This window comes from Thamnophis elegans, chromosome 12 (assembly GCF_009769535.1).
Source record: "Thamnophis elegans isolate rThaEle1 chromosome 12, rThaEle1.pri, whole genome shotgun sequence".
NCBI classification, from domain to species: Eukaryota; Metazoa; Chordata; class Lepidosauria; order Squamata; family Colubridae; genus Thamnophis; species Thamnophis elegans.
This window is the reverse complement of record NC_045552.1, coordinates 15,911,843-15,936,082: the sequence shown is the minus strand read 5'-3', so window position 1 is coordinate 15,936,082 and position 24,240 is coordinate 15,911,843. Positions and strand designations below refer to the sequence as shown.

The 24,240-nt window shown below is 47.7% G+C and overlaps 1 protein-coding gene across 4 annotated transcripts in view; it reads right to left on the bottom strand.

Moving 5' to 3' along the window:
• LOC116515657 (mitochondrial peptide methionine sulfoxide reductase-like) overlaps positions 1–23,310 on the bottom strand; it is a 53,959-nt gene extending 30,649 nt beyond the window's left edge. Inside the window, exons 1-5 of one of the 4 annotated variants that reach the window (XM_032227799.1) lie at positions 23,119–23,306; positions 12,590–12,774; positions 12,203–12,467; positions 6,508–6,576; positions 4,679–4,798 (exon numbers count right to left, since the gene is read on the bottom strand). In XM_032227799.1, coding sequence (XP_032083690.1) covers positions 4,679–4,798; positions 6,508–6,526 — 139 coding nt within the window. In that variant the 5' untranslated portion in view covers positions 6,527–6,576; positions 12,203–12,467; positions 12,590–12,774; positions 23,119–23,306. Of the gene's footprint in view, positions 1–4,678; positions 4,799–6,507; positions 6,577–7,844; positions 8,207–12,202; positions 12,468–12,589; positions 12,775–23,118 lie in introns of those variants that run through there. The other 3 variants (XM_032227796.1, XM_032227797.1, XM_032227800.1) reach the window with 3 other exon arrangements.
• Between the last annotated feature and the right edge of the window lie 930 nt (positions 23,311–24,240).

The following is a 24,240-nucleotide window of genomic DNA, read 5'->3' as shown; positions in this document are numbered from 1 at the left end:
TTTAAAAACACTTAGGTTTTTCTTATCTAAGTGTAGGACTTTACTTTTCTCTACATTGAATTTCATTTTGTTAGATAGGTGACCTGGAACTATTTGATTCTCCCAACCACAACGTAGAGAAAGCAAGTAAGGTAACGTAGCTCTTGTCTCCCCACCCCACCTCAAATTCTATTGGGGATGTCTTCCCAGGTAGTTCTTTCCAAATGGGCTTGAGTACCAAGCCCATAACACTCAGAACTTGGTAGTTGGATATGACCTTGGCCTGATAGTCCAGGCACCTCCTGTAGTCCAGAAAAGCTGAAGAACATTCAGAATAAATAACAGAATAACGGAGTTGGAAGGGACCTTGGAGGTCTTCTAATTCAACCTTCTGCTCAAGCAGGGAAGTCTATGTCAATTGTGGACAAATGGTTGTTCTTAAAAATCTCCAGTGATCTTCAGGACGGCATAGGAAAACAAACCCATGCGGACTGGATTCAGCAGTCCATCTGCATTTAAAAAACTCAGGCCACTCTTTGGAAGACAGCAAAGTCCATATTTTGGACCAAGAGGATCGCTGGTATGAAAGTGGGTTTAAAGAGGCCGTCTATGTCAAAATCTCAACAGAAGGGGGAGGGGTACGACATCATCTATCTCCAATCTACAACACAATCCTTTCAACAGTTCCAAGAAGGCTCCACACCCATTTGCACCACTCCAGGTGACCTTAATGACTCTCTAAAAGAATGCAAATGACCAGCTGTCTGCAAGGAGTATAAATCCTTCCGTTCCCCACCATCCAGTCAGAGCTGAAGAAGCTTCTTGGATGAGAAGCAAAACGTCTTCAAAGAAAAACCAGAAAATCCAGTTGCCTTTTGATAAAAAGCACCTTGGGGACAACTATGACCTGGAGGCTGAAAATCTCCATAGACCTCCGGTGTTGGAGCACCCACAACTTCCGGAAGCAAGCTGTTCCACTGGCTACTTGTTTTTATTGTCGGTCAATTTGTCCTTAGTTCTAGGTTGATTCTCTCCTTGATTAATTTCCATTTATCCTCTACTAGGGCAGACATTTGCCACAATACCAGTAGAGGGGAATATCTGTAGCTCAGGATTGAACTGTAGAGTTTTTGGTGCTCTCTGAGCTTGGCTGCTCTCTCAGCTCAGTTCTCCAAGTAAGAAATCAACCAACCTCTGGCAGCACCAAGGACTCCACATCTGCAACAATAGCAGTCCCCAAGGCAGCCTGCTACAATCAGGTTCAACCGTCCTAACCTGCGCAGCTACATTATCTCTGCCCTCTGCTGCACCCAAGAGGGAATTGCATACCTGCGTAACAACTATCCTGTTACACTACTTCGAAAAGTAACTCCCAAGTGGCAGAAGAATCTGAAAGCAGGATGGATGAGGGTCAAAAGGTAAGTAGGTCCCAAATTGAGTATCTGCATCCCAAAACTGTTTGAACTAGATCGCCTCCAGGTCCATTCATGCAGAAAATGAGAGGGCCTGACAGTTAAATTTCCATGGTATGATGCCAACCAAGATAGGAGACATACCGATTGCTTTTTCAAGAGGCAACTGGACTTTCTGGTTTTTCTTTGAAGACATTTTGCTTCTCATCCAAGAATCCCGCCAATTTGGCAAGTATTCCATCGCTCAGGCTGGGGGGTCAAACATTACGGCTGGGGGGAGCCAAGGTGGCGCAGTGGTTAAATGCAGCACTGCAGGCTACTGCTAGATCAGCAGTTCAGCGGTTCAAATCTCACCGGCTCAGGGTTGACTCAGCCTTCCATCCTTCCGAGGTGGGTAAAATGAGGACCCAGATTGTTGGGGGCAATATGCTGACTCTCTGTAAACCGCTTAGAGAGGGCTGAAAGCCCTATGAAGCGGTATATAAGTCTACTGCTATTGCTATTGCTATTGCTATTACACCCCTCAGACAGGGTCCGCAACTTGGGAGTGCTCCTGGACCCACAGCTGACTTTCGAACACCATTTGTCAGCTGTGACCAGGGGGGCATTTGCCCAGGTTCGCCTGGTGCACCAGTTGCGCCCCTACCTGAACCGGGAGGCTCTCACAACAGTCACTCGTGCCCTTGTGACCTCTAGGCTGGAGTACTGCAACGTGCTCTACATGGGGCTGCCCTTGAGGAGTATTCGGCGACTTCAGCTAGTCCAGAATGCAGCCGCGCGAGCGATTGTGGGTGCACCTCGCTTCACCCACGTAACACCTATCCTCCGCGAGCTGCACTGGCTACCTGTCGATCTCCGGATATGCTTCAAGGTGCTACTTGCCACCCATAAAGCCCTCCATGGTAGTGGATCTGGGTACTTGAAAGTCCGCCTACTGCCAATCACCTCCACACGACCTATTAGATCTCATCGATTAGGCCTCCTCCGAGTTCCATCCGCTGGTCAATGCCGACTGGCAACCACGCGGAGGAGAGCCTTCTCGGTGGTAGCTCCGACCCAATGGAACAATCTCCCCATGGAAATTCGTACCCTCACCACCCTCCAGACCTTCCGCACAGCCCTCAGAATCTGGCTATCCCGTCAGGCCTGGGGCTAAAGATTGTAACCCGCCCGAATGGTATGAATGTTGTGTTTTAATCATGTATTGTCTTATATGTAAAAGTCTGTTTACCCCCCTTCCTTTGGATTGTGAGCCGCCCTGAGTCCCCCCAGGGAAAAGGGCGGCATATAAATAAACCTTCTAATCTAATCTAATTCTAAGCTTCTTCAGTTCTACACTGGATGGTGGGGAATGGAAGGATTTATATTCCTTGCAGACAGCTGGTCATTTGCACCTTTTAGAGGGTGATTAACATCACCTGGAGGTCATCTCAAGGTGAACTTAACAACCCGCTAAAAGAATGAAAATCTACTTTGATAGAGGGGTAGGAAGAGCAGGGGTGGGTTTCAACCGGTTCGCGGCGGTCCCCGCGAACCGGTTGGTTGGCGAACCCGGAAGTAAGTAACTTCCGGGAACAGCAAAGGTCCCACCCGCCCGCCCGCGCTCCTTACCGGTCTTTGAAGGCTTTTGCGCTTCCACGCAGGCGCATGGCACATACAGCGCCTGTGCGATTCTCCGTGAGCAGCTGGATGGCACATACAGCGCCTGCGCGAGTCTCCGCGAGCAGCTGGAGAATTGCGCAGGCGCTAAGACGCATGCGTGAACTGCGCGCGTGCACGAGGATGCCGCTGGCCCCGTTCCAACCGAACCAGTTGGAACGGGATTAGCAACCCACCCCTGGGGAAGAGGCAATTTAACAACCGGTTTGCCTGAACCAGTGCTAACCGGCTGAATACTACCACTGCTTGGGGACACCTGGTTTATAAGATTGAGTGTGAAAATATCTGGCTCCCTGCTCTGTTACTTCCAGCACCCCAATCAGTTGTATCCCTGATTTATCTCAAAATGAGACAAAGATTGGGAGATATAAATGCAATTTGCAGATTTGTCAGATTGTTTTGGAGAGGTGTGTGTGTGTGTGTGTGTGTGTGTATTTGTGTGTCAGCAAACAAAGAGATTGTTTCCCCCCCCCCCCCCCCCGCCTTCCTTAATATTGTCTTAATACCCAGAATGTAGATGACAGATGTGGACAACGTTTCTTTCAGACAGATAATCTTCCACACCCACATTTAAAATGCTTTTGCAGTTAAGCTGCAAACTGTTTGCTCCGATTTCTGCGGGATCCAGACTGGGGAGGGAGGATTAACTCTGCCAATAGACGCATTCATCTGAGGAAGGCCAGAGAAGACACAAGTGTTCCTCTCTGAGGTTCATAAAAGGCAACGCTGCCTCTAAGGAGGTACAAAACTCGCTGATCCAGGAACTGCACCGTCCATTATGGTCCAAAGGGGAAGGGAACATTCTAACATTTTCCAGATCATTCTGGAATTCCCCAGAATAAAGATCTGACCTTAAATGTTGAATGAACCTATAGTACCGAAGGTTAAACTATATACAAACATAAAACCCGACCAGAATTAAAACTAACCATGCTTAGCATAACACACTAAGAATGGTTAGTGTTGTGTGGACGAACTCAATATGAGGTAATCAAACGATGCAGCTGCTTTAAGAAGTAGCAATAGCAATAGCAGTTAGACTTATATACCGCTTCATAGGGTTTTCAGCCCTCTCTAAGTGGTTTACAGAGTCAGCATATTGCCCCCAACAATCCAGGTCCTCATTTTACCCACCTCGGAAGGATGGAAGGCTGAGTCAACCCTGAGCCAATGAGATTTGAACAGCCGAACTGCAGAACTGCAGTCAGCTGAAGTAGCCTGCAGTGCTGCATTTAACCACTGCGCCACCTCGGCTCTTTTTAGACTTATATACCGCTTCACAGTGCTTTACTGCTGTCGCTAAGCAGTTTACAGAGTCAGCATATTGCCCCCCAACAACCTGGGTAGTAGGTGATGCCCTCCTACAAGCTCAGCAGCATATTTTTTTTGCAACTGAATCCAAGGTTCTGCGCGAGCCTGGTTTGAAACTGACTGGGTGAAGCATGCAGCGTCACACAACCACACCAGCGTAAAGATGACAACCAGAAAATCAAGGCAAGTGAGTGTCAACTTATTGTCTTTGTTTCAGTTGGGGAGAAAGTAAAGACCATGAGTCTCGTATGTACAAGCCCCTCTGATCTCTTTCATGGAGAAAAGAGATTCCAATCAGAATTCTGCTCAAGACTTACCGCTGCAGATTTCTTTGTAGGTAGGATTGGGGGTGAAGCCTCCTGAGAATCCCACCTGTGTGGAGAAGACCCCCGATAGTTTCCAAAACATTCTTTCTGCTCCCCAGAAACATCCCATGCCTGGGAAGGAAGCAAAGAAAAAGAAAAGCCATCTTAATAAGTGAATCGTGAAGACATTCTATGTTCAGAGGTGTCTAACCTCAGCAACTTTAAAACTTGTGGGCTTCAACTCCCAGAATTCCCCAGCCAGCTAGCCAGCCAGCCATACAAGTAACAGCAAAGCATCCATTACATTATTTCTCTGTTACTGGTTCCAGAAATGTTACTTCTCTTTTAAAATTAGAAGCCAGGTTATTGAGATTGAATTTGGAAAATGAACATGTAAAAACATTGTACGATTCAGTGGGCAAGGAATTTTGGATACAATGTGATGCTTGAACTATGGGAAAAGAGGCGGACGAAGGGTTTAAAATTTGCATTAAATTATAACCTAAAAGGAAATTTCTATACGATGATGTATCGTTGGTATTTAACACCAGATAAGTAATCTAAGATGTATAAAGGTGTGTCAAATGAATGTTGGAAGTGTAAAAGTAAAGAAGGGATTTTAAAAAAAAAATCTACGGTGCACTTCCGATAAAGCAAAAAAATTTTTTTTGAGTATGGTTTATATTTTAATACAGACTATTTTGAAAATGGAGATAAAAATGAAACCATTTTCCCCCCCTTTTGGGCCTAATGGAAAAAGAACTGGAGAAAAAAAATTGGAACTGTGTTACTGCATATCCATGATATACCTATGCCACGTGTGCCCAAAGGGGTACATGAAATATGTCGCCCGGCACACGCGGCCTTGCCTGTTTGTCTTCTGGGTTTCTGGCACGCATGCGTGCACAACTATCAACTGTCCTTTGTGCATGTGGCAGTGGTAAAAACCAGCCTGCGCATAGATTATGGCCAGCTGATTGTGAGGTGCGCATGCGTGCCAGAACCCAAAAGTTCAACTTTTCCACTTCTGGACTTCGTGTTTGAAGTGGAAAAAAATGAAACTTTGATTTAGGGCAGTGTTTCTCAACCTTGGCGATTTTAAGTCCTGTGGACTTCAACTCCCAGAATCCCCCAGCCAGCTATGCTATGCAGGCTGGGGGATTCTGGGAGTTGAAGTCCACAGGACTTAAAGTCGCCAAGGTTGAGAAACACTGATTTAGGGTTTTAACGAGTAGATTGATAAATCTTTATAGAAATGGCTTGTTCATATTATTATGAAAAAAAGAAGTGATTTGATGTTAATGCCTCATTTTACTGCAACAGAGAGAGTGGGCAGTCAATGCTTCCCCCCCCCCCCCTTATCCTTCCTCACTTCTCTTCCCCTTCTTCCTCCCCACTGCTTTCCTATTTACTTTTGTATTTTGTATCTTATAGGAATAAGGAATAGGAATAAGTTTATTTATAGGCCGCCCTTTTCCCCGAGGGGACTCAGGGCGGCTAACAACTTATATGGGAAGGGGATACATACAGTAACATATAACATAACACGTAATTAAAAGAATAAACAACATTCATTCAGCATTCGGGTGGGGGCGAATCAAATCTTTACCCCCCGGCCTGACGGGATAGCCAGTTCTTGAGGGCTGCGCGGAAGGTCTGAAGGGTGGTGAGGGTACGAATCTCCACGGGGAGATCGTTCCAAGGGTCGGAGCTGCTACAGAAAATATTTTATAACTCAATAAAAATGTTAAACTATAAAAAAAATAGAACCTAGGATTAGAGCCCCAAGTGGTGGGGGAAGCGGTGTAATTAAATCTGGTCATGGGAAAATCATCACTTACCAAATATTGCCATTTGCATTCCTTCGGGAAATGGGGGATATGTTGGATTGTTATTGACGGCATGGACAGCTGCAAAAAAAAGGGGGAGGGAAGAGAAGTCATCAGAGGTACTCTCAGTTAATGACCATTCATTCAGTGACGGTAGAAACGGCATTGAACAAGAAGCGTACGCCCATCCTCCAAACTGCATCCTTTACAAGGTCCCTGCAGTCTTGTGACTGCGATTTGGGTGCCTAGCAACCAGCTCATCATTCTGACACTTGCAGCATCCCGTAGTCACATGACATGATCTTGATTGCCCGTTTCCCACAAGCAAAGTCAATGGGGAAGCGGGCAGGAAGTCACAAGTTGTAATCATGTGAGGTCCTCACTTAATGATAGCAACCAAGTAAACCACGGGGACCTGCCCAGACAGTCACCAGAAGTCCACACAGATAGGAAAGCATCAAAAACAAAGCAGTCGCCTCAATAAATTAGCATTCCTGGAATTCTTATGGTATCTGTTTCCTGATTTGGCCTAGTTAAGAGAGTTGACATCAATCTTGAAAGACTGCCCCCTTTAAAGTCAAGGTTGGGTCACTACGAATGTCTCTTTACGTTTCCCAAGCCTGAATTCTCCTTCTTCTTCTTGACAGCTCACTCATCTTTTCACCAAGGTTATTTCCTCATTCTCTTACAGCATCCCATCCAACATCTGGAGAGCCCTCTAACTAAACTGTTTAAGTAGTGCAATATAGATTATCCATGCATCTATCTGTCTGTCTGTGCCTCACACAAACACTGCATTATCAGCGTGTGAGAGGATCTATTGATTGCAATAGTAAAGGTGATTTTGTATCAAACGTTGCAAGAATATCCATCTGTATCAGTGGTGGGTTTCAAAAAATTTTCGAACCTACTCTGTGGGTGTGGCCTCCTTTGTGGGAGTGGCTTGCTGGCCATGTGACCTGGTGGGAGTGGCTTGCCAGCCATGTGTCCCCCCCTCTCCTTTCTTTTGTCTCTCTGTGCCTTTTTCCTTTTTTCTTTCAACTCTCTCACTTTTTCTTTCTTTTTTCTTTTTTCTTTTTTTCTTTCTTCCTTTCTTTCTCTTTCTTTCTCTGTGTGAGTCTCTCTCTCTCTCTCTCTCTCTCTCTCTCTCTCTCTCTCTCTCTCTGTGTGTGTGTGTGTGTGTGTGTGTCAGTGGTGGGTTTCAAAAATTTTTGGAACCTCTTCTGTAGGTGTGGCCTGCTTTCCGGGTCCACTGGTGGAACCTCTTCTAACCGGTTCGGTAGATTTGACGAACCGGTTCTACCGAACTGGTGCAAACTGGTAGGAACCCACCTCTGATCTGTATTTACCAGAAATGTATTTTATTCCTGTATTTTCTTGTATTGTTGAAACTGAAACTCCAAATCAAACTTCACATTATCCCAGTGCAGTGTTTCTCAACCTTCAGCCATTTTAAGATGGGTGGACTTCAGCTCCCAGAATTCCTCTGCCACCTGGGGTCAGAGAATGACAGTTAGAAGGATCAATCATTGATGAATTGAACCAGAGGGAAAACATACCAAGAGAGTGGGAAGATATGTTTGAAATAGAGTCAGGGGCCTCAGTAATAATTTTAGAAAATAGGCAGTGGGAGAGGATAGAGGTGGAATGCTTAGATGGGACATCCAAGAAATAGATATAGATGAGAGGAATGGGGGAGACAAGTAAAAAAAAAAGCATAGCAATTGAAGTATTGAAGCGGGCAAGAGACAATGGGTAGATGAGCCCTTTTTTATTGTTGTTTTGACTTGCTTTTTCTTCTTCTCCTCTCTATTTAAAGTATAGCAATTAAAGTATAAACCAGGCAAGAGACTATGGATGGATGGTTCCTGTTCTCGGTTGCTGTTTTGAATTGTATTTTTCTATCTCTCCCTCTTTATTCTTTTTCTCTCTTTCTCTTTGTAGGCAGGTGACATGACTAGAAGTTAGACAGGAAAGAAAGAAAAAAGTTTTTTTTAAAAAGTAGGACGATATGATTAAAAGCTAGAGTAAGAGGTAGAAATAAAGAGGATATTAATGTGTTACATTTTCATTTGATAAAAGGAAAGTAATGATGAGAAATAGGTGGGATAATTGATTAATGATAGATTGTAAACTAATATAGATGTCTATTGTTATGGGAATTTCATGTTGATTGAATGTAACAGTAATGTTTAATCTGATCAGTTTTGTTTGCAATGGGATGTAGGGAGCCTGTTCTGACCCCCCCCTTCTCCATCCAGGAATGAAAGCCAAAAGCCACGTAACTAAAAAGGTTTCTTTTCATCAGTCCAAGCTCTTGTTGGCTGCAAGCCCAAATAAACAAAGATAATTAGCTCTGGCAGAAAGTCCTATAACTCACACCAAAATGCAAACCCGGCTTCTCTTATCAAGCCACTTATCCAAATTGGCTTCTCTCGGTTTGTAAACGTGAACAAGAACAATCACTAGAAGGGGAACGGAACGTTGACTTCTGCCACCAGGGCGTGGCACCAGCAGTCTCTTTATACTCAGGAGAGGATCCCAATGAGCAACAGCTGCTCGCAATCATCTCCTGTAAGTACTCAGTTGTTCCTTCCGTCGAGTAACCCTTCGACGGGATGCATCCTGCAACAACTCCCAAGTGTTTCCCTGAACACTCCCTCTGATCCAATGCTCTGCTGCCACCTGGTGGCCAATGGCTCCTGCCGGGCCACAACAGGCACCCATGTACCACACTGTTCACGCATCGATTTGATATTTTTATAAGAAATAAAAAACTTTTTTTAAAAAAAGAAAGATCAATCAAGTCTACCAGCTAACCTACTTGGGCATAAAATTGGTTCTAGAAGGAAAACAATTAAATTATTTTAACGCCACAATTTTCTCCTCAATAAACCTTGCTCAAAAGAACTCTGTGAGAATACCGTGTTTCCCCAAAAACAAGACAACTTCAAAATGGAGTGTGCCGGCTACAGTGTCAAATGTTGCTTCCTGCATCCTGAAACATTTTCTCATTTCTATTCTGATTTTTTTTAAAAGCAAAAAACCTTCACTTCACCCAATGAATTAATTTTCAGATATATTTGAATATATATATTCTTGTCTTACAATTATTCATTTAGAGCAGGGGGGGTGTCAAACTCGATTTCACTGAGGGCCGCATCAGGGGCCCTGGTTTGTGTGGACAGGGTGGGCGTGGCCAGCTTGAGGTTACTCATGTCAGGGGTCCTTGTGGTGGCCCGAGTGCTCTACCATTAAATATGTGCTCCACCGTTTCCAGCTGCAATGGCCTCTTGCAAACCTCTTCCAGCAAAAATGGAGCTCTGTTTTCACCGGCAGAGGCACCGCGGGCCGCTCCTTCACTGTTTCCAGGGTGGTCCTGTGGGATAGATCTAAGCCCCTTGTGGGCCAGATCTGGCTCCCAGGTCTTGAGTTTGACACCCCTGGTTTAGAGACTGTTCAAAATCACAATAGCATTGAAAAAAGTGACTTTCGACTAGTACACACACACCCACACCCACATACACACACACACACACACACACAATATAGTAGAATATTCTACTATGACCAAAACATCAGAGACATCAACTGGGGGCACCCCAGGAAAGAAAGCAGCACCCAAGCATAAGCCTGGCTCATTTTCTTCCAATCCTTATTTAAGTTCAACGAGACTGTAATTTCTTTGTCTCCCTGGATGTCTCACACCTACAAAGGCAGCTGAGCACACCAGCAGCTCTATGGAAGAGGCTTCGAAGTGAGCAGCGTGGCAAAAATCCTAGCAGGAATTCCTTCTTTCCCCAGGTCCATCTTAGAGCATTCTCTCCAAGCTTCCTTCATGCAGGAGCTCCTTGCCAGCTATAACCCGTCTTCCGCGCCACACCCACCAAAGGCAGTTAGAAAAGCTGGCAATCCTGAACCAGCAATTGCTTCAGTTCTGCCTCACCTCCTGAAAGCCTCTGAATGCCAGGACCAAAGACCCAGATGCCGAAGGATGTCTGCAAGGTAGAGGCATCCCTACGGTGGGCCAAAGAGCCATCTCAAGAGGATAGAAAGACGCACGGCTACATCCAACATGCCATACGCCGATTTGAGAAAGGAGACACAACAAAGCAGGCATCGACTCTTGACTATTTTCCCCCCAAACCGAGGCTAACCTACCCCGAAAAACACCCATGCCCACCCGACACCCCGTGCCAGCCCCATTCTCATGGGCTTCGGATGCAAAAGTTTCCAGCTTTGGCATCCTTTTAAAAAAACTAAACCAGACAAAGGAGGCACAGCTGGCCTGGAGGTTTTCCTTACCTGTTCTGGGCTACCTGCCTCGGAGGGTGGAAGGGTCCCTGTGAAAAAGTCACATGGGGAATCCAGGACCCCCCCCCCCAAACCAATATTGAAGAGAAGTCCAAAGGCGCCACCGGAGGCCCGTATGGATCCAGTCGGCAATTCCCTGCCAAGGTGGCGAGGCAGCTTGGCAGCTGGCAGCCAATTCCTGCTACCCCTCTCCCTCCTTCCCCCCTTCTTCCAGGCAAGATAGCAGTCCACATTATTTCCTTGGCCCAGATTCAAATCAATCAGCACAGGAACTGCTGCGCTCCCTCAATGCAACTCTCTGCATTGGGTATCCATGTGCTAACATAATGAACATCCAATAACCGTAAGAAAAGGAGAAGTGGGGGGGGGGGAAATCAAAGGAAAAGATGGAAGCAATTTGCCATATTAAAATAAAAAACAAACAGGTGCCCAGATCAAGGATCTGCGATTCATTTTGTTCCCCTAAACATCCGTCCCCCATCCCCGCTTTTCAGCATTTCTCTTCCGAAATATACATTACCATGTGCGTGTTCGCCCAGCTTTCTATGGCATCTCTGCCAAGCAGCCTTGGCAAACCTCCAGCCTGTGCCAGTTTTATTCGCTTCCCTCCCTCTCTCCCTCTGTCTCACGGCTTCCCTGCCAACCTTCATCCCAACCGCCGTGTTCCTCTCTCTCTCTCTCTCTCTCTCTCTCGCCTTTTCCCTTTGCTGCTTGTTGGAAAGCCAAAAACGAGAGAGAAAATGTTGAACAATATAAACGTTTATAGACATTACTATACTTTTACTTTTCTCCCCCCACAAAAAAGGATGAATAAGGGGGAAGAGGGAAGAAGAGGAGAAAGAACAGAGCCCGAATAAAAGCTTACCCCCTTGGGTAGGCGGTTCTTGGTTCCCTTCGGTATTAGGACCCGCTCGAGTTTTTTTGGATGCCCGCCTTGTGCCCTCTGACTGCAGGAGGCTCAGGGATACCAGGAAGGGGTTGGAGTAGGTCAGACAATACATGCCCAGGAGGCTACTGTCAGCAGGCTGGAGTTTTTCCTCTCCAAATGGTGCCAGGTTCTTCCCACCCTTCTGCCATCAAAAGAATGGGCAGCATAACAACCTGTTTTTTTTTATATGGCATCAGCTTGCCGAGGTACAATGCATCATGGGACAGGGAGGAAGAAGGGAGGAGGGAGAAGGAGGCAGAAGGGAACAAATTTACCTTGAGAGATGCCAATTTCCTTCCATTGTGTTTTTTTTCTTAAACCAACACTGGTGTTCAAAATTAGAAAATGAGCAGGAGAAACCTTATTCTCCAAATAGCTCAGAGAGAAAATGGAGCTCTTCAAATCTTTGCATGCTATTTCTCAATCATTTCCCCCCAAGGTGAGAGAACTTGAGCCCTTGGTTACCGTTGTTCAGCAAATCACCAGGAGTCACTAAGCGAGGATCTCACATGGTCACAACTCCTTGACTTTGCTTGTCGGAGGCCAGCAGAGAAGGTCACAAATGGTGATCATGTGATATGGCAATGGTCAGTTACTGAGCACCTGGATGGCGATCACATGACCATGGGGGCTGCGATGGCCAGAATTCTGAGGACTGGTTGTAAGTGCCACTTATTCAGAATGGTTGCAGGCTCAGTCGCTCAAAATGGGGCCATTATCTGAGGACCATCTGTAATGTAAAACCTGAAATAAGCGTGGGTGTTTCAAAAACCCCAAAGGTCAAAATTTTCGCCAACTACAGTTGAATGCAGACTTTTTCTCCCCCCAAAAAACATTTAAGTCTTGGCTTACAGTCCGGAGTGGGATTCAGCCGGTTCGCACTGGTCCAGGAGAACTGGACGTGAATTTTGCATCCGGTTCGCCGAATCGGTTGTTGTAAGGACTGGCTGGCCATGCCCCTTCCACTCTGCCCCTCCCAGGAGTCTCCACACAACCTGTTCACCATGCCAGGTAAGTGCAGGGCCTGCACAGAGGCTCTGGGAGGGAGAAAAACAGGCCTATCAGAAGTACTGGAAGTCCAAAAATGAGCCTGTTTCTGGCCTCCGGAGCCCAGGGGAGCTGTTTTCACCCTCCTGGAGGCTCAGGGAAAGCCTCCGGAACATGGGGAGGGTGAAAACGCCCTCCCCCAGGTGCAGGAGGCCACATCGGTCACACCCACCACGTCCACGCCCACTCAGCAACTGGGCAGAGAACCTGTTGCCAACATTTTTCAATCCCACCGTTGCTTACAGCCAACAATTTGTACTCTCCTGCACAAAAACATTGTCGCATTATGCATTCCAGAGAGTAGCTGCTCGCCAATTACATTGTAGAATAAAAAAAAAACATTCCTTCTAATAAAACGTATATTTCAAGATGTCCACTCCTCTGAAAGATTAAAAAGTGAACCTCCATTCATAAACTAGGAGTGAGCCTCTGCTCATGCTTGCAGCTTTTGGGGTTTTTTTCTTTCATATGAACTAGGAAATTTTCTATTAACTTTCATATTCCAATGCATTCAAGCCAGGACATTATATCCAAGGAACGGTCTTGGTTTATTAACCCAACATTAAACTCGCTTTAAAAGTCCAAATCACTCAGGAAATATTGTGATTTCTTGGCTCAGATGAAATTGAAATTCATTGCTATTACTGCTAATGACATTATCCCCAATTCTCGGTGAAGTTCCTTCCAACACTGTACTGAAAGGAGTAAACTACAAGTAAACAGGAATAAACTAGGAACGAGTTTTACAAAATGGAAGACCGCCAGGCTGAACAGAATCAACCAAGGATGCTCATCTGCGAAGGACTTGATAAATTGCCTATTTCACTGCATGCACAGGGACTACATTTCCCACACAAATATTAAATGCCTAGCAGACAATAACACACCACAAATAGAAAGTAGTATGTTTGGAATGTTTGGAATGTTTATTATAATTTATAGGCCGCCCTTTTCCCTGAGGGGACTCAGGGCGGCTTACAAAACACGGGGAAGGGGGTACAAAGACAAAAGACATAAGACAATACATAATATTAAAAATAGAGCACAACATTCATTCATCATTCGGGAGGGGACAAACTCAGATTTTTCATCCCCAGGCCTGACGGGATAGCCAGATCTTAAGGGCCGTGCGGAAGGCCTGGGCGGTGGCGAGGGTGCGAATCTCCACGGGGAGATTGTTCCATAGCGTCGGAGCTGCAACTGAGAAGGCTCTCCTCCGCGTAGTCGCCAGTCGGCACTGACTGGCGGATGGGATTCGGAGGAGGCCTACCCTGTGCGATCTGATGGGACGCAGGGAGGTAATTGGCAGAAGGCGGTCTCTCAAATAGCCAGATCCACTACCATGGAGCGCTTTGTGAGTGGTAAGTAGGACCTTGAAGTGCACCCGGAGATCAACAGGTAGCCAGCGCAGCTCACGGAGGATCGGTGTTATGTGGGCGAACCGTGGTGCGCCCACGATCACTCGCGCGGCCGCATTCTGGACTAGCTGAAGTCTCCGGGTGCTCTTCAAGGGCAGCCCCATGTAGAGCACGTTGCAGTATTCCAGCCTAGAGGTCACAAGGGCTCGAGTGACTGTTGTGAGAGCCTCCCGGTTCAGGTAGGGCCGCAACTGGCGCATCAGGCGAACCTGAGCAAATGCCCCCCTGGTCACAGCTGACAAATGATGGTCGAAACTCAGCTGTGGGTCCAGGAGGACTCCCAAGTTGCGGACCCTGTCTGAGGGGTATAAATTTTGTCCCCCCAGCCTGATTGATGGAACATTAACCAAATTTTTGGGAGGAAAACACAACAGCCACTCGGTCTTTTCCGGGTTGAGCACCAGTTTGTTAGCTCTCATCCAGTCTTTAACAGCCTCAAGGCCCCGGTTCATCACTTCCACCGCTTCATTGAGTTGGCACGGGGCGGACAGATACAACTGTGTATCGTCCGCATATTGGTGGTATTTTATCCCGTGCCTCCGAATGATCTCGCCCAGCGGTTTCATGTATATGTTAAATAGTAGGGGGGATAAGACCGAACCCTGCGGCACCCCACAAGTAAGGGGCCTCGGGGACGATCTCTGCCCCCCCACCAACACCGACTGCGACCTGTCCGAGAGGTAGGAGGAGAACCACTGCAGAACAGTGCCTCCCACTCCCACCTCCCGCAGTCGTTGCAGAAGGATACCATGGTCGATGGTATCGAAAGCCGCTGAGAGGTCAAGGAGAACCAGGATGGACGCATGGCCTCCATCTCTGGCTCTCCAGAGATCATCGGTCAATGCGACCAAAGCGGTTTCTGTGCTGTAACCGGGCCTGAAGCCAGACTGGAAGGGGTCAAGATAGTTAGCTTCCTCCAAGGTACGCTGAAGCTGGAAGGCCACCACCTTCTCAACAACCTTCCCCACAAAGGGGAGGTTGGAGACTGGACGGTAGTTGTTAAGAATTGCTGGATCCAAGGACGGTTTCTTCAGGAGGGGTCTCACCACCGCCGCCTTCAGCGCGGTGGGGAGGTGTCCCTCCCGAAGAGAGGTGGTAACAACCGCCTGGATCCAGTATGTGGAAAAAAAACAGTATGTGTTTTTGTCTGCTGACAGCTAGATCAACTAATCAGTGGAACGACTTGCCTCCGGAAGTTGTGGGTGCTGCAACACTCACCCTTTTTAGAATGAGATTGGACAATCATTTGTCTGAAATGGTATAGGGCAGGGGTGTCAAACTCAAAGCCCAGGGGCCAGATCTGGCCCACAGGGCCGCCCTGGATTCAGCAAAGGACTGGCCCACGGTGCCTCTGCCAGTTAAAAATGGAACTTGGGAAGTCTGGTGCAGCTTTCTCAAGCTCCATTTTTGCTGGTAGAGAGTTGCAGGAGGCCATTGCAGCCAAAAAGGGAGCGCGGGCACCCATTTTGGCTGCCAGAGCACTCGGGCCACCACAGGCACCCGTGACACGAGTGACTTCAAGCTGGCCATGCCCACCCTGGCGACGTCCACCCCGGCTCCCTGAGGTCAAACACAACCCTGATGCGGCCCTTGATTAAATTGGATTTGACACCCCTGGTATAGGGTTTCCTGCCTGAGTAGGGGGTTGGACTAGAAGACCTCCAAGGTCCCTTCCAACTCTGTTATTCTGTAACTGCCTAAAACGAATTGCATTGAAGTAATCCTCGACTTAACAACCCTTTCATTTAGTTACCATTCTAAGTTAGAATGGCTTTGAAAAAAGTGACTTCTGTTTTTCACACTTATGAGGCATTGAAGCATTCCCCATGATCAAAATTCGGACTCTTGCCAACTGACTCATGTTTATGACGATCGCAGACTGTCCCAGCGACATGTAATCACCTCTTGCGACCTGACAAGCAAAGTCAATGGGGAAGCCAGATTCACTTAACAGCCGCGTGACTAACTTAACAACTGCAGCGATTCACTCAACCCCTGGAGAAAGAAAGGTCATAAAACGGGGCAAAACTCACTGAACAAGTGTCTTGCTTGGCAACAGAAATGCGAGGCTCCATTGGGGTCGTAAGTCAAGGATTCAATTGCCTACCGACCACAGGACCTGCCTCTGCAGACCTCTGAGGATCCGGTGGCAGGACAAAGCACCAGACACAGAAGTCTTCTCCAGAGCAGCCCTGCCATCCGTTCACACCCTGCTGATGAAAGCCCGGAGACGCTGGGCAGGCCATGTTGCAAGGATGCCAGACCATCGCAGCCCCAAACTGCTCCTGTATGGTGAGCTGTCTCAAGGAAAGCCATCGCACGGGGGACAAAGAAAATGAAGCAAAGACACGTTGAAAGCCTCCTTTGAGTCCCCGGATATCGACACCACCTCCTGGGAAAACTGGCACAAGACTGATCGAGATGGACAGGGAAATGATAAGAGTAATATGTTTGGAAACTCATAATTTACTTGATTTAAAAATCCACCAGGCCTCCAAACCATGAATGAAAGGTGGCGATTCTTCCAGGCGAAGCCCCTTGTTGTTTCTCACCTATGGAAAGAATCTTGCCAGACTAAACACTCCACCTTCTGCATCTACCAAATATCGGGGGAACTATTAGGGAGGGACTGTTCCAGTGGTGGGATTCAGCCGGCTTGCACCTATCCGGGAGAACCGGTTGTTAACTTTCTAAGCAGTTTGGAGAACCGGTTGTTGGAAGAAATCTCATTTTGTGTTTTTTCCACATCACAGGGCTAATCCTGTAAGGAAGGCAGGAAGGAAACATTCTGGCGTTGTTTCTAGCCTAATCTTTATTGCTCTGATTACAGAAACTGCCTCTCCGGTTAACCCTTATTACATTGTCACAGCTAAGGCGCAATACCCATTGACCTGAGTGATATTGAGTTGGCCATGCCCACCCAGATACATGACCACCGGGCCACACCTACCCAGCTGGTCATTAGGGCAGAGAACTGGTTGTTAAATTATTTGAATCCCACCAATGGACTGTCCTCACTCTCTTCTGATCTGATCCAGCAAGATTCTTATTTTTAGAGTCCATTATGGCCATATCCATGCCTAGCATCTTCCTTTAGATTAAAACCACGACCAAGATACCATCCCCTCCAATTGATGAGCGTGTGCCATTGCTTCAAATAAACTCCGCATAAAACAGTTGGTCCCTCACACAGCCAAGAAATGCCCCCCCCCAATGCCCAGCCTCCCATTGTCCCCAACTCCTCCATGTCCTGGTTCTCCTGCCTCGTGGTCATAACTGTGCTTGCCATGTTTCAGGAATCATCTTGTTCCAAATGGGGAGACAGCAGAAGACAAGGAGGAGGAGGGGGGGAGGAAGGCTGCCAGGCATCCCTCCAAGTCTTTTATTCCTCCGTCTCCTAGCAACAGTATCCGTTGCCATGGAAAGCACCGTGTGCCCCCATCCCAATCAGCACATGGGGAGCAGCTAGGGTATCATTCCAGAGCATTGGCTCTTGGCACATGCTCAGAATGTAAACAGAGATGACTCGGGGTCAGGAAGAACAGCTGGGAAATCAGCAAACCACAGACATTCACACACACCATATTGTACACCCAGCTTTCATTCCTAAGCAGGGGACTGCCAACTGCAGAGGGAATGCAGAGGCAGGAACAGCCCTGTCCAAGATTCAGTGGCTGCAAAACGCAGGCTGTACTCTCTGAGGGTCAATCTCTAACCTTTCAGATGGGGCGGGAGGAGGAGGAGGAGAGCAAATAACTCAATTTGGCTTCCAAAGTCCAGGGGTGAGACAGCCTTTTCCAGAGTCAGCATCTTCACTTCTCCCAGGCATACCTGCATGCACTTAAGGCCAGAAGTAATGGCATTTTATTTTTATTTATGTCACCATATTTATACAGGTTCTCAGTCCCTGGCTTAGGATCACAACTGAACCCGGGATTTCTGCTGTTAAGTGAGGCAGTTGTTAATGCCACCCGCCAGGGAAATCAAGAGATTCAGGCAGTTCATATGAGTGTACAGATTTATTGCAAGCTTAAGCTCTCTGCAACTGGGGTTCCCAACTCCTGGTCCATGGACCGGCAGAAACTGGGCTGCGGAAACAAATGACGCTCCATCCATGGGATGCAGGCAGCACATGAAACCATGTCCCCACTGGCCCATCGAAAAACCTCTCTCCGAAGAACACGTCCCTAGTGCCCAAAAGGTTGGGGAATGCTGCTCTACAAGAATCTGAACTACTAATAGGCAAGGGACATTAGTGGGAGATAAGAGTAGAAGGAATTTGAGGTGGACTGGACTGAAGATCTCTTGTGGGCACAAAGGGACTCAGGATTGATGGTGCTTTCGACCCCTCCCTTGGGCTCAGCTTGGCCATCTCCTACAGTTAAGTAGGTCACATCCAATCTTATGACCCGTTTTCCCATGGTTGTTAAGTGAACCATGAAGTCTTTAAATGAATCCAGTTTTCCCCATTGACATGGCTTGCTGGAAGCCAGCTTGGATGGTTATAAGTGGTGACCTGCTGACCTACACCCTGGTACACAGATGCCTTACTCTCTGGAAAAAATACTGTGGGGGTAAGACACCCCTAAAACCCCTCAGTGTGTGTGTGCATGCATCCATGTGTGTACAGAATGTTCCAGCATAACTCCAGAACGCCTGGTCCTCTGAAATGAAAAGGACTGAATTATATCTATAGTGTTACGTCACAGTACTTTAGACAGTGATAGGGTGCATTTTGGATGCAAATTCTGTTAAGATACAGCCTGTTGTGCCTTACAATGGCTTCTACTGTACAGCACAGTGGAGTTACCATGATAATGGCTTCTCAGTACTCCACAAGGGTATTCCCTATAATACAGGGTTGGAATAAATACAATTACCCAGGCTATTCCGGGTTATCAGCTAGTATGCAATAAAAATCACAGTTTGGACCAGCAAGGATAAATCTTATTTTTCTGGTTAAGTATCACGTTAAGTATGTTTTTGGGGGGGTTTGGGGGTGAGCTCTTTGCAGCTCTCTTCATTCTCCTTAATCCACTGAGAGCTTCTCTTGCAAAGTTTTGATTTTATGAGTATATTTGGCAGTGTTATTCAGTTTTTCCTGGAGACTGAGAGAGGGGGATCTCAGAGCCACTTAAAAAAAAGATTACCATATTTTTCAGAGTATAAGATGCACCTTCCCCACCCCTAAAAGAGGGTGAAAATTTGGGTGCATCTTATACACTGAACGTAGTCCCACCCATCCACCGGCCCCCACTCTTTGGCCCCTGCCTCCCAGCAATTTACCTCCCTGTAGCAAACAGGGAAAATGGGGCTTGCGGAGGCTACAACAGGCTATAGCAATCCCTGCAGCCTAAAACAGCTGATGATCCGGAGGCCAGCTGAAATTGAAAGTGAAACTTGCTGTTTGCTCCAGGCAAATTGCTGGGAGGCAGAGGCGGATTTTTTTTTTCTTGTGCTAATCAGGCTGTTTGCTGCAAGGAGATAAGTCAATAACAATAAATGCCTATAGGCGAACCTATGGCACGCATGCCACAGGTGGCACGTGAAGCCATTTGTCAGGGCATGCAAGGCGTTGCCCTGTCAGCTGGCCAGAGTGCATGTGCGCACTGGCCAGCTGGCTTAAGCCTTTTTTTTTAGGCCATTTTTCTCCCTCCCCAGGCTCCAGAGGCTTTGTAGGAGCCTGGGGAAGGTGAAAACAGCTTCCCCCGCCTGCCCCCCAGAGGCTTCAGGAGCTTCCCTGAAGCCTCTGGAGCGCAAAAAAAACAGCCCTATGGGCAAACCTGAAGAACAGACTTCCGGTTTGCTCGTAGATCCGGTTTAAGCTCTCCAGAGCCTTCAGGAAAGCTTCCTGAAGGTCCCTGAAGACTCCAGAGGATAAAAACATTCCCGAACTTCCGGTTTGCCCAAAGTGCTGGTTTTTGCACTCCAGAGGCTTCAGGGAAGCTCCTGAAGCCTCCAAAGGGCCTCCGGGGGGACAGGGAGGCTGTTTTCGCCCTCCCCAAGCTCCTATAAAGCCTCTGGAGCCTGGAGAGGGTGAAAAAAGCATGCAAAAAATGGGGGGGGGGAGCACCTGTCATGCGCATTGCATTATGGGTGTAGCACACCTACGCATGCCCCCCCTGCGCTCCTCCCGCTTTGGGCATGCGAGCCAAAAAAGGTTTGCCATCGCTGGCCTATAGAATGGTCAAATTATTAGACTTATTTTTTAAAGACTGTTTTATTATTGTTGTTAACAAAATGAAGAAGCTTTTTAAAACAAACGCTTGATCTGAAGAGGCCCAGTGCTATTGTATTTTCTTTTAAATAGCAGAGAATAACGTATACTTCCAGAAAGCCACATCAATTTTAACAGCATCTGCACAAGTATAGCCTGAAATGTAACACTACAAACAGTGTGTATTGTCTGTACTGTTTGCTGTTTGTTGCGAGGAGGCAAATTGCTGGGAGGCAGATATTTTTCCCTTGTTTTCCGCCCCAAAAGTTAGGTGTGTCTTATACTTTGGAGCGTCTTATACTCCGAAAAATGTCTGGACCAGGAGTGGGATTCAGCCTATTCGGTCTAGTTTGGGCAAGCTGGTTGCTCCGATGATCAGCTGAGAGCGAACCGGTTTGCTCCAACTCTCACCTGGGCCCACCCCTGTACTGTAACTACCTATATTTCGTTAGTTTGAAGCCCAGCTGAGCGGCCGAGCGGTTTGCTGCGCCTCAGCTGTTTCACTCACCAAGGCTAGTGGAAGGTAACTCTTAAAGGTGTTTTGGAACAGACTGTGTGTGCAGTGTGCAGAAAGCAAACCAGTTGTTGCACCGCTTGAATCCCACCACTGGTCTGGACCCACGCCTGAGGTTGTGTATTGTTGAGCCCTGTCTTGTAGGCTTGGCTGAGCAAGGTAGAGCTACCACTAAAATGGGGTAACTTCTCCAACCTGCACAGAACAAGATAAATTTCCCAGACTTACAAAAGTATAAAATCTTTGCCTTAGTACATATAGTCCTCGACTTATGACCGTTTGTTTAGTGACAGTTCAAAATTACAATGGCCCTGAAAGAGGTGACCTTTGACTATTTATCCCATGGACGACGACTGCAGCATCCCCATGGTCACATGATCAAAATTTGGATGCTTGGCAACTGGTTCCTATTGATCACCTTTGGGGGGGTCCCCGTACAAGAGATCAGCTTTTGTAACCCTTTGACAAGCAAAGTCGATGGGAAAGGCCGATTCACTTAACGGCAAGTGTTGGTAACTTTGCTACAGTGATTCACTTAACCACTGTGACAAGAAAGATGGCAAAACGGGGCAAAATTCACTTAACAAGTGTCTCACTTAGCAACAGAAATGTTGGGCTCGGTTGTGGTTGTAAGTTGAGGACTAGCTGAATGTCACAACTTACGACCAACCTATGACCAAAATTGAGCCCAATCACTGTAGTTAAATTAGCAGCACGGTCCTTAAGTACATCTCACTTCCCCATTGACTTTGCTTGTCGAAGGGTTACAAAATATGCTATGGGTATAATAAAATAGGGACCCAGTGGCTCAGGGGCTAAGACACTGAGCTTGTGGATCAGAAAGGTCGACAGTTTGGCGGTTTGAATCCCTAGCGCCGTATAATAGAGTGAGCTCCCATTACTTGTCCCAGCTTCTGCCAACCTAGCAATTCGAAAGCACGTACAAAATGCAAGTAGAAAAATAGAGACCACCTTTGGTGGGAAGGGAACAGCGTTCCGTGTGCCTTCGGCGTTGAGTCATGCCGGCCACATGACCACGGAGATGTCTCCGGACAGTGCTGGCTCTTCGGCTTTGAAACGAAGATAAGCCCCGCCCCCTAGATTCAGGAACAACTTGCACATATGTGCAAGGAGAACCTTTACCTTTACCTATAATAAAATGCAGTTTGTAAAGGAATGAATGGATTTTAGTGGGGCTAAAGCTGTTCTTTGGGAAGAGGAAGGAGAATTCCCCCCCCCCCCTACTTAGCACCTCCTACTAGGTCTTTCAAAGTCATCCTTGTTCTCTGGAACATACAAGAGAGCTCTGCTTGGCAGGCATGAGCCGAAAAAATCATGCCTGCCAATGGAGAGGTCAAAGTACCAAGATCGGGTGGTCAACATGTTTTGCATAATCGTGTAAAGGTCTTAGGATCGTGAACCCTGAAGCTATCGACACTCTTGAAGTCAACTGGGAGCTGCCCGTTGCTTTTTCAAGACGGGCAACACATGGAAGTGAAAGTTAGACACTCCGCCAACGTCCGTTTTGAGGGCGTGTGTATTTATTGGGGTTGGTGGTGGGTGGCTTCCCCGTTCCGTTCATTATGAGAGGAGGGAGTTTTCCAGGAAACCAGGGAAGGTTAAAAAAAAGAGGCTGACGATCACAGCTACCATTTGGCGGAGCAAAACAAAAACGGGGAACAACAACCCCCCCACCGGAAATCGCTTCGCCTTTGCTGCCAAGTGCTGGGTCCTCCGCGTTGGTGGGAGTTTGTAAGTTTCGGTTCCTTCTACGCCAAGCTTGGAAAAGCAACGGACGGTTCCAAGTTGACTTCAGGCTTGACGATCGTTAAGACCTTTACACGCTTATGCAAAACACCTTGACGGTCCGATCTTGGGGACTTCGATCTCTCGGTTCGCAGTTACGACCGGGGGCTGCTCAAAGGGCGGCAGGCGAGGCAAACTGCGCGTCTTTGCAGGCTCCCTAAGTCCCGCGCACCGCTCTAAGTGCCCGCATTTTACTCTACGTATCCCCAGCTCCGCCTCGGTTTTGCAACTCTGCCGAAGTTCAGTTCCCATCCTTCCCTGTCTCAGCAAAGGACGATGGGAGTTGAAGTCCAACAGAGCTCTCAAGCACCAGCCCGGGAGGCGCCAAACTCCTCCACGCGCGGACCCTGCCACGCGTAGCCCATCTCCGCGGGGGTACCTTGCACTACGATGGCTTCCGATCTGCCCGGCGGAGCTTCGCCCCGGTTCGGCATCTCCATTTTCCCCGGCATCGCGGCGCGACCCCTGAAGAAGCCGCCCACCGTCCACGGGTGACCCTTTCGCCACTTTGCAAAGCCAGGGTGCTGCGCGGGGCAGCTGGGGGTGGGCGGGGACGAGGGGAGGGCGTGACGTAGCTCTTGGGGGGGCGGGGCTGTTGGCAAGGCGGGAGGTGGGTGGGGGGATGCCAGGAATAGGGAAGCTTGCGCAGTGTTGGCATCCAGGTGGCGTTCCGACGCACGGAGTTCGCTTCCCCCCACGCAGCTCCTTGTAAACCTGCGTAAGACTGGGGGGGGGGGTGCGCCTAGTAACTTGGCTACGGGCAAAGCTCAGTGGCGCCGCTTGAGGCAAGGAGAGGCTTCCTGTTGCAAACTTATCTAGGTCACCTCAGTATGAAGTCCCAGTTAATTCAGAGGAGTTTTTGCAGGATCCAATCTGAGTTGGTCTCTGGGACCAGAGGTTTAGTCTTCTGAGCTTTCAGACGGAGCCCACCCTCGAGGAACGTTTTTTAACAGATTAACAAAGTTGGAAGGGATCTTGTAGGCCATCTAGTCCAACCCACCACCCCTCTCAAGCAGGAGACTTTACATCATTTCTGACAAATGGCAGTCCAGTCTCTTCTTGAAAGCCTCCAGTGATGAAGCTCCCACAACTTCTGAAGGCAACTCCTGTTCCATGGGTTGATAGTTCTCACTGTCAGAAAACGTCTCCTCATTTCCAGGTTGAATCTCTCCTTGGTCAGTTTCCATCCATTATTCCTTGTCTGGCCTTCAGGGACTTTGGAGAATAGCTTGGCTCCCCTTCTCTCTGTGGCAGCCCTTCTCTCTTAACAGAATGTGCCATTCACACATTCTGGTGAGAAAAAGAGAGATGTTTCCTGAGGATGGGCTCCAGCATGAGTCTGAAAGCTGGGAAGACCTGGGGAGGGACCCAGATTGGATCCTGCAATATTATCCCTGGATACCTACTGTATGTTTTACCTTCTTCATTCATGCTGTCAGAGCGGTTTTTCTCCCAAGTGAAAGCAAAGAATGTGTCCTTTTGTCGGGGATGAAATAGTAAG